The 19,762-nt window shown below is 45.7% G+C and overlaps 1 protein-coding gene across 1 annotated transcript; it reads right to left on the reverse strand.

Annotated features, from left to right (window-relative positions):
- Positions 1–13,854: 13,854 nt before the first annotated feature.
- Positions 13,855–19,532, reverse strand: LOC309620168 (uncharacterized protein; the record flags this gene model as incomplete). The annotated part of the gene is made up of 5 exons (XM_082376227.1): positions 13,855–14,453; positions 15,196–15,939; positions 17,981–17,993; positions 18,239–18,260; positions 19,507–19,532. 5 exons carry the CDS (start codon positions 19,530–19,532, stop codon positions 14,347–14,349), a joined length of 912 nt encoding a protein of 303 aa, XP_082232353.1. The 3' UTR covers positions 13,855–14,346.
- Between the last annotated feature and the right edge of the window lie 230 nt (positions 19,533–19,762).

Genomic DNA, 19,762 nt, shown 5'->3' on the forward strand with positions numbered 1-19,762 from the left:
CTGTGAAATAAAGAATCTCCTAGCTGAACCCTGCCTGAATTCCTGACCCATAGAATCATGAGATACAATTAAATGCTTGCTGCTTTAAGTCACTGAATTCTGAGATAGTTTTTCAGGCAGCAAGAGGTGGCCAGAATAGAGCTGTATACATATGTGACAAGCTATTTAAGCAGGGAATAATAAATACAAAAGTCAGGATAGTGTTTCTTGGGGGTGGGTGGTGGGGGGAGACGCAGGTAGGAAGAGGCAGGGGGATGGGGGGATGACATGGGGATGGACACAGGTGGATTCAAAGGTATCCACAGGGCCTAGTTCTGAGATTGGGTATTGTAGTGGGTTCTCAAGTGTGCATTTTAATTTTATATGCACATTACACACATAATATTGTAGGTACTGAATATTACATGATAAAAGAATTTTATAAAAGGTCTCAAGAAAGAATGGGAAAATACTAAAATTTATTAAAACTGAGTGGTGGGTACATGGGCAGCTGCATTATGATTCTCTATACTTTACATTTGAAATCTCTTACGATAATAATATTTTGAACTTAAATAATAGGATTTCTACAAGGACAAAAAACACATAATATGTATATACATAAGTGTAGAGAAAGATGCATGAAAAGATGAGTTCCCCAAGTTTTAATGATTATTATCTCAGGGAAGTTCTTGCACTTTTTTTTTTATTGTGGTAATATATACACAACCTAAAATGTACCGTGTTAACCATTTTTAAGTGTAGAATTCAGTGGCATGAAGCACATTCACATTGTTGTGCAACCATTAACATCCATCTCCAGAACTTTTTCATCTTCCAGAACTGAAACTCTGTACCCATTAAACAATAATTCCCCAGTCTCTCCTCCCCCCAGCCCCTGGCAGCCAGCATTTTACTTTCTGTCTCTATGAATTTGACTCCTCTAGATAGTTCATATAAGTGGAATCGTACAGTATTTGTCCTTTTGTGATTGGCTTATTTCTGTTAGCATAATGCCTGCAAGGTTCATCCATGTAGCATGTGTCAGAATTTCCTTTTTAAGGCTGAATAATATTCCATTGCATGTATATATAACCTTTTGTTTATCCATTTATCCACTGATGGACATTTGGTGTCATGGACTGAACTGTGTCCCCCCAAAATTCATAATCCCTAATGTGACTGTATTTGAGATAGGACTTGGAAGGGGTAATGAAGTTAATGAAGTCATAAGGATGGGGCCCTAGTCCAAGATACCAAGAATGCAAAAAGGCTATGTGAGGACACAGCAAGAAGGCAGCCATCTATAAGCCAAGGAGAGAGGTCTCAGGAGAAACCAACCCTGTTGGCAGCTTGATCTTAGACTTCCAGCCTCCAAAACTGAGAAAATTAATTTCTGTTATTTACGTTACCCAGTCTGTAGTATTTTGTTATGGCAGCCCTAGCAAATTAGTACACTTGGGTTTGCTTTTACATTTTGGCTATTGTGAATAAGGCTGCTATGAACATGGGTATACAAATATCTGTTTGTGTTTGCTTTCAATTCTTTTGGGTATATATTCAGAAGTGGAATTGCTGTTTACTAGATATTCTGTTAACTTTTTTGAAGAATTGCCATACTGCTTTACACAGTAACTCCACCATTTTACATTCCCACCAACAATGCACAAGGGTTCCAATCTTTCCACATCCTCGCCAACACTTATTATTGTCTGTTTTCTTGATAATGGCCATCCTCATGGGTATGACGTAGCATCGCATTGTGGTTTTCATTTGCGTTTCCCTAATGATTAGTGATGTTGAGCATCTTTTCATCTGCTTATTAGCTATTTGTATATCTTCTTTGGAGAAATGACTATTCAAGTCCTTTGCCCATTTTTAAGTCAGGTTGTTTGTTTGGTTTTTGAACTTTTATGTGTATATCTAAATGTATATAATTAGGAAAAATGAAACTATTTTTATTGTAGCTAAAATAGAGGAAGAAGAAAATAATTTTTAAATGAAGCTAATGCTCTGACTTTTTTCCTCTTTTCAATTATTTTTCAATCATTCTGATTACATCAAGAAGAAAACCTCAATCTGTGCTCCTATAGTTTTTAATGCTGATTTTTTAAAATGTGGAAATTGGGGGGGTGGGGTGGGAGGAATTGGGAGACTGGGATTGACACATATACACTATTGATACTATGTATAAAATAGATAACTAATGAGAACATACCGTATAGCAGTGGTCCCCAACCTTTTTGGCACCAGGGACCGGTTTTGTGGAAGACAATTTTTCCATGAACCGGGGCGGGGGGGTGGGGGAAGGGTGGGCGGGGGGAATGGTTTCAGGCTGATTCAAGAACATTACATTTTTTTAACATCTTCATTGGAGTATAATTGCTTTACAATGTTGTGTTAGTTTCTGCTGTACAGCAAAGTGAATCAGCTATACGTATACATATATCCCCGTATCCCCTCCCTCTTGCGTCTGCCTCCCACCCTCCCTATCCCACCCCTCTAGGTGGTCACCAAGCACCGAGCTGATCTCCCTGCAAGCACATTACATTTATTGTGCACTTTATTTCTATTATTATTACATTGCAATATATAATGAAATAATTATACAACTCACCATAATGCTGACGGGGGGTGGAGCTCAGGTGGTAATGCGAGCGATGGGAAGCAGCTGCAAATACAGATGAAGCTTCGCTCGCTCCCCCCACCCCCACCCCCGCCGCCGCCCACCTCCTGCTGGGACGCTCACCTCCTGCTGTGCGGCCTGGTTTCTAACAGGACACGTTCCTGCCAGTCCTCGGCCCCAGGGTTAGGGACCCCTGCTATATAGCACAGGGAACTCTACTTAATGCACTGTGTGACATAAGTGGGAAGGAAATCCAAAAAGAGGGGATATATGTATACGTATAACTGATTCACTTTGCTGTACAGCCGAAACTAACACAACATTGTAAAGCAACTATACTACAATAAAAATTCATTTAAAAAAATGTGGAAATTAGGGAAAACTAGGACGTATCCAAACACAGTCATAAGTGCATAGTATTTTTTTATCCTAATGATCATGACATTTTTTTTTTTTGCTTAGCTTCTTCTCCTTCTCCTTCTTCTTCTTCTTTTAAAATCTGCTGTGACTTGTTTTATGGTTTTCAGTTTCCTACCACAATTGTGACGCTTGGCGTTTTCCCTTTGAACAAAATATGCATCACTGTTTTACAATCAAGCTTGAAAATTCTGGTATTGGGAGTTCTTCTGCTTTCTATTGGCTGTCATTTCTACTGGTTCTTGCTCATAGTGTCTTAAATCTTTATGTGTTTGATTATGTGTTGGGCATTAGATTTCAAATTAAAGATATAATTTGAAGCCTAGGATATCGTTATATTCCTTTAAAGAAGATTTGTTTTCCCCAGGTGCCTGGGACTGCTAGCTATCTGGAATACACTTAATCCAATTTCAAGGTGTGTGGTTTGTGGGGACGGGTTACTCGGATGAATGGAAGGCAGGCTGCAATGCGTGTGAGAGCTGGTTTATTTCCAAGTCATCCTTACTCCTAGGCTACAGCTTTTCAGGATACCAGATCATTTCTCCTGCTCTTCAACAGACTGAGGGGCTTATCAACAAGGGACATGCATCGCTCACAGTCTGGGGGCTGGGAAGTGCAGGATCATGGTGCCCGCCTCCCGATTCGTAGATTGGCCTCTTTTCACTATGTCCTCTGCTGGCAGAGGGGGCAAGGGATCTTTCTCCAGCCTCTTTCATGAGGGCACTACTCCCATTCCTGAGGACGGCTCCACCCTCAGGACCTAATCACCTCCCACCCTGACCTAATCAGGCCCCACCTCCTAATACCATCACCTTAAGGGTTAGGTTTCAACATATACATTTTCTGGGGTGGAGACACAAACATTCAGACCATAGCACATACAGCATCAGAGAAGGCCTTGAAACTGAAAGCAAAAAGAGACCTAATGCTCCCTGAAGGTCAGCCGCTGCCAGCATGAGGTCAGTCTGATCTTGTACAAAATGGTGCACTTGTGCAGGTGAAATCAGAGGTGGCCTAAGCAGAAGGGACAAGAGGCACCAGAGGTGTCTACTACATAGAGTAAAATCCCACCTCCTACCTGGGGTCATAAGCCAGGTTGCCAGGATTCTGGAAGCTCAGTGGGGAAGGGAGGTTGGGGCGAAGGTGGTGGAGTTCTCGTTCATTTAGACTTTCAGTTAATCCTTTCCATTTTGCTTTGGCGAATAGCTCGCATCCTCAGCTGTGTCAAGTGTTAGCAACAGCAGATCTTCTAGAATTCACCCCCACCCCCAGATTGATGCCTTCCTCAACCCACTTGGGCCAAGACGCCCCACATGTGCCAGGTTGCCCCTCCACATGGATGCGCGCTCACAGGTTGGCAGCGCCGCGCCGAGGTTAGTGTCCCGAGGGTGGTCGCGGACAGACCTTTCCGCTCCCCGGCTCTCCAGTCGCGCGTCCCCCGTCCAAGTACCTAAGCGCATCCGGAGCGGAGGTTTAAAGACCCTTGGGCGGTAGCTGGTCAGCCTTGGGTCGAGATGGTTGGCCCTGGGGGGAGCCGGGAGGCCTGACCTTTCTCCCCCAGACTCCGACCCCAACCCAGGTCCGGGTAGCACGCACGGGTCCACCCCCGAGGCCGCAGGGAGGGGTGGTCCTCCGGAGTCGTTGCCCGAGAGTGTGCGTGCGCTCCCCGTCCTTGGGGAAGGTGGGAAGCCCTGCATGCCTGCAGGATGTCCCAGCAGTACCTATGCCCTGTGGTTAACTCTTCTGACCTCTAAGAGTCTGGTCTCTTACTGGAGGGCTGGAAGCACCCTCTGGGGAGGTGCTGAGCCAGAGGGGCTCCCCCGCTGCTGGGCCCCTGGCAATAAAACTGGGATGACTCAGCGGTGCATCATTCTGCTGCCGGGTCCTTGAAGAATGCAGCTAGCTACCAGAATTAATGTCTCTGTGAGTCTGACTACTCATAAAAGCATATAACTCATATAAATGGAATCATACAATATTTGCCCTTTTGTGTCTGGCGTATTTCACTTAGCATAATGTCTTCAAGGTTCATCCATGTTGTGGCATGTATCAGAAATTCCTTCCTTTTTAAGGCTGAATGATATTCCATTGTATGGATATATCACATTTTCTTTATCCATGCATCTGTAGATGGATATTTGGGTTATTTCCACCTTTTGGCTATTGTGAATAATGCTGCTATGAACACTGACTGGTGTATACATATCTATTTGAATCTCTGCTTTCAATTCTTTTGTGTATATATGCAGAAATGGGTTTGCCGGATCACATGGTAACTTTATGTATAATTTTTTGAGGAACTGCCATGTGGTTTTCTACAGCTGCTATACCATTTTACAAGAAATGCACAAGTGTTCCAATTTCTCCATGTCCTTGCCAACACTTGTTATTTTCTGGTTTTTTTTCCATAGTAGTCATCCTAATGGGTGTGACATACATTTATTTTTTTAAGTATAATTTGATTTCACTATGGTAAACACAAAACCATTTCCACTTGCCATAAACAAAAGGAAACTAAAAATAATCACGTAATACTAAATTAAAAAAAATCCCCTTTACTGTCTAACAATTCTCTCACCTACCCCCAGTCTTGCTCTCACATTACGGAACTAGGAGTGCAGAAGTACAGCGTTCCCTTCACCCCTTGGTCCTTCCCCATCCTCACTTTTGGTCCTAGAGCTTAATAGCGCATCAGACTTATGCTCCAAGAAGTGATAAATCAATACTGGCAAGAGGGAGTACCCTGCTTATGGATTGCTACATAACAAACCACCCCAAAATGTAGTGTCTTAAGACAACAACAATCATTGATTTTGCTCAGGAATCTGCAATTTGGCAGGGATGACTTGTGATATCCAGGGACTCAGCTGGAATGATCCAAACCGCTGGGGGCTGGAACAGTTAGGGGCTGCCTGGGCATCTCTTTCTCTCCTTATTGGAGTCCACGGCATCTCTTCACATGGTTTCTCCAGCACCACATCCTCAGAGCAGCTGGACTTGTACGTGGAAGTACAAGGCTCCGAGAGACCCAGGTGGACGCTGCAAGGCCACTTCTGCCACACTGGGCAGCAAGGCACTGAGGCCAGCCCAGATGTGAGGGGAGAGCACGTAGACCCCATATCCCAGTGGGAGTAATGTCAAAGAATTTGTGGCCCTTGTTGGAAACTAACACAACACTGTTAATCAAATATACTCCAATATAAAATAAAACGTTTCAAAAGAAAAAAAGGAATTTGTAGCCCTCTTTTATCCACCAAAGGGAGAAATGCTTGTCTCGTAGGCACTCCACTCTGAAGACCGTGAGTATGGTAAGCAGATGGAACTTCCCAACTGGAGCAGTGGCAGGATGATGCCGTAACTCTGGGGAGACAGAGGTAGAGAGGAAGATGGGAGGGTGATGGGATGAGGCTGGTTTTTTCTCTTCTGGCTGCCCCTGGGAGGCAGACTTTCACAAGCTAAGAGCTGAAAAGAATCATCAAGCAGCAGTTTGCCCCATCTGCTGGACTTCCCGTGTGTTCATGATTGCCTTTGAACTCTTTCTGGTTCTGGGCTGAGCTCGGGAGCCTTTCCAGTCTTTGTGGGGCGTAACAGTGCTATTTTACATACCATGGCATGAAATAAATGGAGGCAATACCTGAATCTTGTGACAGGCTGAACTATGGCTTTAATGCTTCATGTGTTTAAGCGAGTGTGGGAACCAGATGCAGCCAAGCAGGCAAGACTCTCCAGAGCTCTGCAAGGAGCGTGTTCAGTTCCAAGTGACAGAGCACAGATTTGCAATATAATGCGGTTTTGATTTTATAAATATTTTTGTCTTATATCAGGAGCTCTTTCAACTTGGCTGTGATAGTATCCCCTTCACTACTCTCCAGATGAGTAGGTGACAATGTGTTTTATCACGAGATACTTTTGAAAGTGAGAGGACGCTGCTGATAATTATGGCAATAAAATAGGCCGAAACCAGGGCTGTCCCAGGAGAAGGACTTCTGCTCATTGTACCCCTGAGCCATCTCTACAATCAGCCCCATCAACCAACTGGGGTGGAACACCCCCTCTGCAGCATCGGGCACAGGTTTAGTCTCCATAGGGGAGGTGGTGAAGGCGAGTCTGGTTCTGGTCTTCATGCAGCTTCCTACTGAATTGCAGGAGTCTCACCTGAAAAAAAAGCCACCTCTGCTATGAGCAAAGTGCCTGGACATGAGAGTGGCTGAAGCTCAAAGGAGGTTCTACATGGGTGGGTGCAGTCAAGGGAGTCTTCTGGAGAAGGAAGCACTTGGGATGGATCTTAAGTGGGTGCGTTGGGGCAGGGAGAGGGCAGCCTAGACGGGAGCTCCTATGGGCCTTCCCTTCAGCTACCATGTTCCAGTCAGTGGCATCTGTACCCCACGTAAATGGAAAATGGAGCGGCCCAGGGAAGGCTGAAGCACACAACCAATGGGGGTGGGGAGCGGTGGGAGCGCCAGAAGAGCTGGGCCTGGAGCACTTCCCAGAAGCACTTTATTTTCCTTCTAAGTTGTGTTTCATCCCAGGAACCGTGACATCCTTTTCATGAGAGCATTTCAAAAATGGAGCAGATTGAAGTCCCAGCCATTCCAGCCTTTTCATAGTCACCACTTCCAACCTGGCCTGCCTCAAATTTAGACTTCTGTGAAAGATCACGTGAGTTCTCTGCTCAAGAAATTTCAGACTCCCTTGTTTATAGTATAGATTCTCTCTCTCTCTGGTCCTTATCCTTAGCGTGTACATTCTTCCACGATCTGGCAGGCAGCACTGTTTCAGTTGCAAGTGACAGAAGCACAACTCAATCTAGAATGTAAACTCCACGAGAGCATTGTTTAACACTCTATGTCCAGACCCTAGGATGGTGCCTGGCACCTAGAAGGTTCTCAGTAAGTATTTGTTGAATGAATCAAATGAAACCTGCTTAACAAAAAAGCAACAGACCATACGTGCTCCGGACCTTGAATCAGGAACTTAAGTTAGGTCATTTTCCTCCCTCCCCTCCCACTGCCCACCCCCTTCCTCCTGTGTTTCTAAGTGTTTCTATGTGCATGCTGTTCTCATTCTCTCCTGCTGAAGATGGACTTCCTCCCGGTGATGGACATGGAAGACCAGGGTGGGTGAGGGCATAGCCACATACAGCCCCAAGCTTAGAAACCGCAAGAGAGACTCTCTATTTCAGGATTAAACCCCCAGCCCCCAAATCAGAGAAGTATTCTCATTGGTTAGGCTTGGGTCACATGAGCTTTTTCGAGCGTAATCCATGTGGAAAGGGGCATGGGATACTATGGGATTGGCCTGACCTGGGCCATGTGCCTGACATGAGGCTCTAGCAATTTCCTGTGATGGGCAGCTCTTCCATAATCATGTGACTGGCTGGGGAGCAGCAACCACCAAAGGGAAGAGCAGGGCAGCTGTTATCAGAAGTCGAGGACCCTCGTACGGGTAGGAAAAACAAACAGCCAACTGTCTAGAGACGAGTGCATAAATCCTCCCTCCGAATGAGACTGGGGTGGGAGTCATGGGGCGGCCCACAGGGGCCTGCAACAAACTTGAAATGACTTTGAGATCTCAGTTTTATCTTTTTGACTCTGTGCTTGTCTTAGAAAAACAGTGCTTTAAATGACCCACTATTGAATCAAATTCGTCCTCTAGGAAGTTGTGCCATATGTATTCTGTGGGACACTGTTTTATCTCCTCTAGGGTCTGCAGAGCCCACGTTGAGAAGCTATACTTGACCTCAGCAATTTCCTCCAGACCTACCTCCTGACCCCCGTATTGCCACAGCACATCCATCCCTGCCTGTACCAGGCCATTGTCCCCCACCTAGAATGTCCTCGCCTGCCTCTCTGCCTCTTCTGGCCCCGTCCACCTTCGCAGGTGCTCATCAAGCCCCATATCCTTTCTAGCGGCTTCCTGGTTCGCTCTCTCTGTCCTTTAGATGCGGTGTATTACAGTGGAAAGAGCCCTGAAGATCAAGGTTCAAGTTCTAACGTCGCCACCAATTCTCTGCGCGACCTCTCTACAAGTTATTTCCTCCCTCTCAGCAACTCGGTTTCCTCTTCTGTAAAATGAGGGATTGCACTGACCCTGTTAGCAAAGGGAAGCTCCCAGCTCCTTCTGCGGCAGCCCCTGCCCTGCCCCCCAGCCCCTCTTGGGCTGGAGCTGTTTTTCTCCGGTAAATGAAATGAGTTTATGGTCGGTGCTTAGGTTAAGGGTTGTCTCTCTGTCTCTCGCCTTCTCCGCCTCCCCGCCCCCTCAGCTGGACAGCAAGGCTTCCATTGAGGAAGGGCGCCCTCCCACACCCTCCCCCTGTTCCATGCTCTTGCTCTAGCCTAGGCGAAAGGAAGATGCTGGATAATTCAGCTGAGCAAAGCAGATTTTCTGTATGGTCTGCCCTGGCTCAGAAGAAGGTCAAAGCCCCAGCTCTGTACCCAGTAGCAGACAGAGGACAGGATTGGTGTGTTCAGGGGTGTTGTGGACCAGCATCACCTTCTCCTGCTTCTCTCCCGTCCTCTCCTCTCCCCACAAGTAAGTAGCCCAGAGCTAGGCACCCCGAAAACGTGCTCAGATTGCTAGAATGCGGCAGAGGAAAATGCGTATGAAAGATTAAAGAGGCGCACGCCCATTTTTGCAAAAGGACACATTTGGTTGTATGATTATTTGTCCTTAAGCAGAAAAGGGGCATGGCACCAGGAAACTGGAAGAACGTTCTCAAAGTCTATTTTTGCCTCACAACTGCAGCTTCTGCTTTAAGGAACATGACGGATATATTTCAAAAGTTATGTTTAATAATATGGACTTTCTACAGGGTGTGAATGATTCTTTGGGGGGAAAACAGCTTCCCCAGAGTGCTTCTAAAAGGATCGGGGGGCGGGGGGGAACCCTCGTCCTCTTCTGAGGTAGTGTCTCTGTTCAAATCAGTGCAATGGCCTAGTGTGTCTCCAAATGCCTCTGTCTCTCTTAAGGGAACAGGGAAAGCTTAAATCCGAGTGGCGCGTGTGTTTTCCACCACCAGCGTTGCTATGGAGTGTAGCAGAGTTGTGGGAAATGCAGGGGGTTTATCTGCATCTGCAAAAAGTTAGCTAAGTGGAATTAGACTTTCTGTAAGGTGTTTTCCTGACTCAGGCATGTCCCAAACTGGCCAACGTGTCTTGCAGCCCTGGGCGGCAATCCAAGTCCCGCGACCTCAATTGCTCCTGGAGGAAAAGCAGCCTGTTTCAACTTTCTATACTTCTTGAAGTGTTACTTTGATTAGACAGGAGATAGCAGTCTGTTTAGCAATAGTACTATTATTCCTCTGTCATGGTTATATTTTTAAATTATACTTTCTCTTTCCTTTGCCAAGAGTAAATGATAACATACATTTGCACCACGGAGCCAACCAAAGCTGTGTAGGTTTTGCCCAGACAGGTTGGAAAATGTATTCTAGGCCCGTTGCTACCCAAATAGGAAGACTTTCCCCATCCCCGGGTCAGGGGACCATGCTTTTTTTAAAAAAATAAGTACAAACTCTTTAAAAACATAAAATAAGTTTTATTATCGCTATAAAAGTAATGCATCTTGTTGTTTATACAAGTATTACTTGGAAAATACATAAAAGTATAAAGAGAAAGACAGATATCATCTATAATACTAGAACCCCAAAATAACTACTAGTAAATTTTGCTATATTTCTTCCTAGCCTTTTCTCTAAATATTGATACAAAACTATGGATGCAAAATGTTCCCAATACACTTATATTACATATTCAGGAACATATTGCAAAAATAATTTTGTATCTTACTGTTATCACTTTATGATGTCATAACCCACAGATAACCATTATACAAGTTCTGGTTTATTCCCACCAGCCTTTTTTATCTGTATATTGATACAAAACCATGCATGCAAAATGCTCCCAATATATTTATACTGCATATTAGGAACACATCGCAAAAATAGTTTAGCATCTTTCTTTGATAGACTTTTGGTATCCGTCCTCCTAGCTTCTTTCCATATTATTGATACAAAACTATGAATGCAAAATGTTCCCAATACATTTAGATTACATATTAGGAACACATCGCAAAAATAGTTTAGCATCTTTCTTTGATCACTTTTTATACCACAACTCAGAGATAACCACTGTTAAGGTTTTGACATATTTCCTCTCAGCCTTTTATCTGTATATTGAAACAAAACTGCATGCAGAATGCTCCCTGTATACTCAGATTGCATGGATGGGAACAGTGCAAAAAAATCTGCTCATTTCTTTTATCGCTAAATGCTTCAGCCGGAGCATATTCTCTTGTCACATATTAGAGACACCATATTTTATTTACCCGATCTTTGTTATTGGTCATCAGGATGTTTCTAATTTCTACCCTTAAAAATAGTCAAATGAGTGACTTCTCTGGTGGTCGAGTGGTTAAGACTCCACACTTCCAATGCAGGGGGCACAGGTTCGATCCCTGGTCGGGGAACTAAGATCCCACAGGCTGTGTGGCGTGGCCAAAAAAACCCAAAAATACTGAAATGAGCATCTTTAATGTATTCTTTTTTTGTGACTTTTTGTTCATGGAGTTGTTATGCCTTTTTTTGACCACTGATATCGACTCAGTGCTTATGGTTCATGTTTTTCCAGTTGTGTGCTTGAGCATAAATTCTTTAACATTCTAGCATGCATATAAAATCTTATGCCTTAAATGAATTTCAATTCATTACAAAGAACTTAAAATAACAGTTAAAGACACAAAGTCTGACCCCCCTCATTAAACTATTAAAGTACAACTCGTCCCCCTCCTTCCACGACAGCAACCTCTTTCTTCCTTGCTTAGGGCCCACTTTTCGATCTTTTCATCGATGGGTCTTGTCATACTTACCAGTTGTATTGCTGTGAAGATGAGCGGCTCCCAGACCTTTCAGTTATCAATCTGTCACAAGTGCACAGTGGTATCTCGTGACATGATGATCCCCGAGACGTCTGAGGTCTGTGCATCCTTGACCCAAAATTGCTGCATCGCCCGTGACCCCTAAAGACTTTTCAGAGAATTATGTTTGACAACGTAACAAAAAATATGGCATAACGAAAAACACATTGTAAAAGCAGAGAAAGAACTTCAGCTCGAATCCCACCACCTTAAGCAACAAGTACGTTTGCTTTGAAGTTCTTTCCAGTTTCTGCTCCTATATAGACCCGCTTGTCAACTGTGGTGTCCACATGATTTTATGTCCCTGGTTTGTAAAACATGGTATCATAAGCATTTTCCAGGTTTCGACGTAGTCTTTAAAATTATTATTTGTAATGGCTGATGAAAAAGTTTCCATTGAGTGAGTGACTAAATTAAGTTAACCCCTATGGTTGGACAGTCCATCTGTTTCCTTAAGACTAATTTGGTTGAATCTTTAGAAAGTATCAGATACGGGTCAGAGATTTTAAATGATTTTAAATAACACTTTTCTTGGTTTGTGCACACCTACGTGTATACAGCTGCGTTATTTACTGTCACTATTTAGTCATCCTGGGGCCAGTCTTGGGCCTCACCCAGGAAGTGTCCAGGGTGTAGGCAAAAGCTCATCATATGACTAATGAGTTTCACCTCTAATTTTTCTAACCAAACAAAATTCAACTCCATTTCCTGCTCTAGTCACTACTGTGTGCTCGGTTCCGATTAACAGGTAATGACAGAAGCGGCACAGCACGAGGTCTGGAGGAAGAGGCCCCAGACTAGCCTCGGACAAATCCGCAACCTCCAGAAGCCCGTTTTCTTGTTGGCAATTGCTTTGTTGACGTCTTATCCTATTTATCTCTCAGGGTTGTTGCAAAAAGAAAATATGAAAGCATTTGGCAAAGCATGTAAACGCACGTCTGAAAAAAAGGCAAGATGTTGGGATTATTATGTTTCTGACTATTGCGGGTTTTGTGGCCGGGACTTTAAAAAGTCTGGTCTTGGGGCAACAGTCGAGTCTGGAGAGCAGGTCAGGGTGGGGTTAGGGGACAGGTGAGGGAGCTGCTTTGGGAGAATCACGCTTCAAAGTCTTCAAGACTACAGGACACTGCTCTGTTCTCAGCTCCCAGACTAACAGCAGCGGCCAAGCCAGGGCCACCGCCCAAACTCCCACCCGCTGCTCAGATTCTAGAGCTCACTGGTGTAAGGAGAGTGCTCCAAAGCCAAGCAACGCCGGAAATGGAAGTCTTCTCAGGGCTCCTCCCTAATGGCTCAATTTACAAACCCCACAGGGGTCTACGTCTTTTTGAACTTGCCAAAGAGATCACTCCTGGAGCGGGGGAGGGAGGTAAAGGCTGCAGATAGGTAAGATATTATGAAAGCGCTGACAGATCTTTGTTCATTTATTGAGCAGTAACTAATGGGTAGAATGACTGGGGTGTAGAGTGGCAGGGAGATACACATTTGCTATAATTGGTGCATAGATAGTTTTTCCTTTAAGAGTAATGTAATTATTCTAAATACAAAGGCATGTATCAAGTTTTAGGGTTATGAGGATAAGTTACACTGTAGGCTGATGGGAAAATAGATCTCTAAAAATTTATGCCAACTTGGATATAGCCCCGACTCTAGTCTTTAATTCCTATTAATAAACTTTCATTGATCTTCCAAAAAATGCTTTTTGGACCTATTTCTATTTTCATCTTGTGCCGTCCCTCAGGAAAGCTGCCTAGAAGTTAACTCCCACCTGTGTAGGATGACTTTTTCCTCCAAGTGTTGCCCTGAGCCTAATGGTCCCGGATTGGGGGAACAAACCCAGTCCCCTGCTGCCCCATCTGCCTTGATGATTTGGTAGGTATGGTGTTTTTAAAACAATCAGCAAAATAATTTGCACTGCAGAGTCCTTAGTAGGTCTTTTTTAATTGGACAGTTACTCGTATTAGTGAAAATCAAAAGCAGCACACAATCATTCAATCTCCAAGCACTGGAGTGTATCCAACTGTTTTCCTGTTTGGGGTTCCACTTTAGTCATTGTCTGTATGCACGCGTAAATTTTTACAGAGTTGCAACCACTGCCTTTTTTTGTGGCCCTGGTTATTGGCATCTAGTTTCCCAAGTAACATTGACACACATCTGTTCAAATCAATTGACGTTCCCATCATGACTGACTCATTTGGCGGGAAAAACAAGTTTAAGTGCCAAATGGAACAAAGAAGCGTGGGTATCAGGGAGCAGCAGGAGAAAGAAACGGTGGGAGAGAGTTATTTTGACTTACTGATCATAAAACACTTTCCAATAACATTTTTAAAGGATGTATAGTATTACACTGAGTGATTGATTATATTTTACCCCATGTTGTGGGACACTTGGGTGGTTTTCAATACCTAGTGAGTTTAGAATGCATATAAATTACAGGATTTGAGAGATGACTGTATTTTCTTGAAACAGGAGTCTTCTGTGTCCAGATCCGGGCCAAGAGTGTTCATGTAGTGTTCCTTTGCTGGGAAAAAAAAAAAGTCAGTACTGCTAACTGGAAATGCTGGATGCCTTCAAAAAATATCCCTGTGCTTAAAATATTTTTAAACTATGTTCAATTCTAGCTTATAAAAGTAACCTATGTATCTTGTCCCACAACTTACAGAAATGTGGAATTTTAAATTTAGAGCTTGACTAAACGTTTCCTAGTTTATGGGCCACGCCTGTCTAATAAACTTAATACAATGCCGTGTGCACGCAGCTTCCTAACAAATAACATGTGCTGGGAAAAGATGAGGAAACAATGGAAAGGTGCCTCCTTGAAGGTGGTAACATCGGATCAATTGATCGGTCGACTATAAATGGATTCATCTTACACAAGTCTCCCACACATTATGATGCACATTTAGCAATGCTGAAAAACAATTTGAACGAATACCTTAGAGAGTTGTTACAGAGAATTTATAGTCTGGAACGAATTGCCATCTTCTTAATTGACACGGAAATGTTTGGCTAAAATATTGCTTTATTCACATTTCTCTCCTTGGAGGAAAATCTAGGCAAACTGCAACTTCGACCGTGTGAATAATGGTGAAAGATGACTGCTTTAAGTCAGAAAAAGGGCACCACGCAGTCTGAGGGCCCCGTGGACGCCCTCAATCTCGATGCCTCTTGGGGGCCCGGGGCAAAGTGCCACAGCGCATCTGGAAGGCAACGCCCCCAATCAGGATCGCGGCTCCCGCCCTCCGCCCCTCGCGGTCTCTCACCTGCGTCCCGCTGGAGGGAGCCGGCGGGCGCGGGCGTGGTCCTCCCGGAGGGTGGGCGCCGGCTGCTGCCGGGCTTCCTTCTGGCTCGAGGGGACCCGTCCCGAGGGGGGAGAAAGGGAGAAAAGGGAGCTGGTGAGAGGCAGGGGGGCAGCCTCGAGGTGCCTCCCCAACCCGAAGCACTAAGCCAGGCGGGTGCGGGAACCTGTTCGCCGTTCAGGCCTCGGGATTGCGGGCCTGCGGGGCCCTGGGCCGGCCGGGAGCCAACTCTCGGGCTTCCCGGTCCGGGGATCGCGGCCGGGGTGGGGCGGGGCGGCGGCGGCGGCGGCGGCGGCGGCCGCGCGGAGCCGGCCTGGCCCCAGGCAGCCGGGTGGCGGCGCGCCGGGAACCCGAGGGTCCGCGGCGGCCGGAAGGGCCCCGACCCGCCCGCGTCCGCCGTGGCGCAAGGGAGTCTGGGAGAGTGCGCGTGGGGGCGGCGGGCGCCTGAGCCCCGGCTCCGGGCTGCCTGGAACCCCGGGCTCCCCAAAGCCGACCTCCTCCGGGGGCCCCACTCCCGGCCCCCGGGAAGACCAGTTCCCGGCAGCCCGTCCAGACAAGAGGGGTTTTCGTGTGCTTGGTTTCCTTCAGGATGACGGAAAGCGTGGGAAAGTTTCCACACCTCCCTCTGTCTTTGCCAATAGTCCTTGACCTGCCCGTGCGCCGGATCAAACCAAAATCCTAAAGTGATTTTTACAGGCGAAGTGCGACCTCAGCCAGAGAGTGAGCCCTCTCTTTTCCAGGCCCGCTGTCAAGCTCCTAGTGTAGACTCGGGGCCCCCAGGGAGGGATGGAGGTGGCTTTCGAGGTCATTAGCAATAGCGTCCAGAGTCCTGGGGGGCACGAAGAGCCCCTGAGTCGACAGCTCAGGTGCTGCCATTTTCTCAGGAGCTGTCAAGCTAGTGCCCTGCCAGCGGGGCAATCCCTTATGGGAGGCCCCCGGGCGACCAAGGTGGCCTTGGGGCGGCGCGTCCAGGGTAGAATTCTGGGACCAGATTTTGGGAGATAGGGCAAGCAGCAGCTTGAAACGCAGAGCCTCATTCCACAGCCACCCCCTCGGGTCCCCGCGCTCCCTGCAGGCCTCAGATCGGGCAGGTCAGCGCCCTTCCACGCCGCCTGGGATTCACCGGCGGACCAGGCCCCGGGCCTCGCCCGATCTCGACAGAAGCTCCCCGCAACACAGACAGGAAGAAGGGTGGAGAGGGTGTCGAGAAGGGGCCAGAAACGTTCATCTTTTCTGGACTCCAACGTCCTTTCCACATGCAGGACGCGAGCCATTTACCAGGAGCCGCAGAGCGGCCTGGGGACTGCTTGCAGCGGGTCACCTTCCGGCGTCCCCCCTACTCCTTTTCCAATAACCGCCCCCCCACATTTAGTTGTTGGGTCTTGAAGGTAGTCTTTCTTCGTTTTTTTGTCCTGTGGGTGGTATTTTAGCTAATCACGAGGAATTTTTTTCCGATCGTTTAAATTTTATCCGGGCAGGGAAAGGAGTGCTAAAATGCAGTATCTTTTTCACACCTATTTACACATTCAAAGGCGGGCAAAGGTTGGACGGAGGAAAAACGCGCCTCTCCCGGGTCTCGCTGCTGGGGCGGACACGGCGGGCGCTGGACTAGGACTTACCTAGTGGGTGGGCCCGTGCAGGAGTCCCAGCCTTGCCCGGGCAGCAGAAACAATACTCCAGAGCACCGATCGCCCACTGCAGTACTGTTCCCGCTGCTAGGGCACGGCTGAGTGCGGGGCGCCGCGTCCCTCCTCGGCTCGCATAGCCTGCGCACGGCCCCGACCACCCCCAGCCCCTGGCATGCAGTTGCGCCCTCCCCGGACTCTGGCGGGGCCTCGTGGGCGGGGAAAGGGGGCAGAGGGAAGAGGAAGAGAGACGCAAGCCCCCGCCCACCTACCTGCTCCAGAGCTGGCCTGGGGAGCAGGTGCCCCGCGGGAACGCACGTCCAGCAGAACCCCACCTTCCTACTTCCTCGCGAGGGGGTATAGCAGCGCCTCACGTTTTGAACCGTTTAAAGCACTTCAAAACATGAATTGCTGCTGCATCCCCTCGGAGTCAACGAAGGGGGATCGCTCTGGGGTACCTGCAGATGGAGAAAGACAAGGTGACTGAAAGGAAGCCTGGTCCCGCCCCGTCCAATGGCGAGGAATAAAGCAAAATGTCAGTCCAAATCGACGTACTTTTTAGAACTTCGCCATTTGATTTCCAGGATCGGCAGGTGTAGTGAAAAATGTGACTCTCAATTTTTTTCCCCCCAGAGGATGAATCTTGGAAAAGTGTAGCGGTGAAAAGTCAAGGGCTGAGACAGAGGAATTAGGGTGGGAAAGAATCTTACCTCTGAAGGTAAGAATAGTAAGAAAATAAACTGAGGCAGTTTGGCAACATCTGGCTCACTCTTGCCAGCTTCAAAGTCTTAGTGAAACTTCTTCCTGATGTATATTATAAATGTCTCACTCAGTGTCCCCACTAAAAAAATAACTTTTCATTTATTGACTTAAAGAAGATCACCAAAATGTCTCTGGCAGCTTCAGCTAATTTTAACATATATGATAGCTGGGAAATATAGATCCATCCACAGAAGCATCAGACGTCCTCTTTAACTCCCCAGTGTTTCATTATTACAGCAAACACCCTGCTTTGAGTTCTTTTTAAAGGTATTAAAGAATGAGAGATAACTGTCCCGAGATGAAATATCTGGATGTTTACATATGAAACTGATTACTCAAACGTATTTATAAATATTTTATACCTTTCAATGTCACCTATCAAAACATAAATCAAAAAGTTTCAATACTTGATGTCAAATCACTCCTTCTTGTCTCAAGCAGTTCCACAGAAACTCTTTCACGTCCTGAAATGGCCGGCACTGTGCATACTCCTTAATGATTAACTCATTAGATACCACTTTTTCCTTTTTAAAATGGACACACATTAGTAATAAGTTACATGCATCCTCCCCCATACTGTTTAAAGGAAACAGTCAATTAAGCATAGAAGAAACTACTACCCTGTAACCCTCAATCACAAACCTAAAAGTTAAAACAACAAAACCAGTACAAAACTCTAATGGTTTTGAAGGTTAAAATACGTTTCAATACAAGTAATAGACACTCAAAGTATCCACGTCTGCTAAGTGTTCGGTTCATTTAAAAGTTACATCGGTTTTTCAAAACCAGTATAATGGACGCTGTGTCCTGTTTATTGGTTAATAAAATGAGACTAAGTACAAAATTCATAACACCAGACTGAGATCCAGTGTTACCAAATGCACTACTTGTGTCACCGTAAACTAATTTATTAATAATAACCCCGCTCCCTAAGTTGGCACATACATTTAAGTGTCTCTAAATTTCATCTTGTTTTGGCTATGCTATTCACAAACAACTTTGACTTTTGGTATTAATGGAGATAAACGTCCTTGGTTGCCCTTAAAAAGAAAAAAACAAAAACAAAAACATGTTTAGCAAACGTACAGTTATACTTTAAAACTCCACAACCTTCTCCCAATTAAATATTTATGTTCCACACAAATATGTGAACCATCACATCAGATGTTAAAGTCATCACTAATTTAACATTTCCTTATTGACTACTTAGAAAAACAAAAGTTCATTCGAAATAGCAACGGTGTCAAAGGCGAAGGTCCCTTCCAGATTGCTCTGCAAACTCACTGGAATCAATTCACTTGTACCTTTCACTTAACCCCTTTTTTTTCTCCCAGTGACAGTACAACGATTTACATTCCTAAAAAGCCACCTTGCTCCCCTAGTTTATGGATTTCCCCTTAGATTGAAATTTACTTACGAAAAGAGATTACAAAGAGGCGTCTTGTCACTCCAGAAGAGAGTCAGTTGCTGATACAATAGACAAAGAATCGATACTTTTGAGTTGCCCATAGCCCCACACCCCTCCTTCCGAACTGAACTGTGTTTGGCCAGATCATTTAAGAGCCAAAGAATACGCCTCTTCCTCTGTTCATATTTTACAACGTTTTGTCTTAATTTTGCAGATGCCTTCTTCCCCCCACCACAGACACGATGTACCTTCCCTTGGCGCATTCGTGCCAACTTTCCCAATGTCAAGTTTCCTACAGGGAAAACTAAATAACCTTGAAAGTTTTAACTGGGAAAAGACAATGCAAAATTAATCACACATTTATTTCCAAGACATATTTTACTGCTTGCAAATTAAGAGCCACGAAAAGTCCATTTACAGTCTGTCAAAACCAGTCGATCCCGACCCTGGCGAGGCTGACAGGCGGTCACTGCCCCTTACTCGATTTTCTCTTCCCGCCCCTCCATGTTAGCTTTTTTCAGCCCGTTTCCTAAGAATTCTCCCGGCCGCACTCATGTGTCTGTTCGCCCGCACCCCGGCCCCCAAACGTGCTTCACAACCCCAAAGCGATACAGAACTTTTCCAGCATTGTCACCAGATTTTTTTTCAGTCTTTCGTAACCAACGTTATTATAGGTAGAAACGCCAGCCAACAAGTCCCTTTTTAAAAAAATCGCATGTCACCTCTCTATCCACTC

The sequence above is a fragment of the Balaenoptera borealis genome (assembly GCF_965194805.1).
Source record: "Balaenoptera borealis genome assembly, chromosome: X".
Taxonomy (NCBI): Eukaryota; Metazoa; Chordata; class Mammalia; order Artiodactyla; family Balaenopteridae; genus Balaenoptera; species Balaenoptera borealis.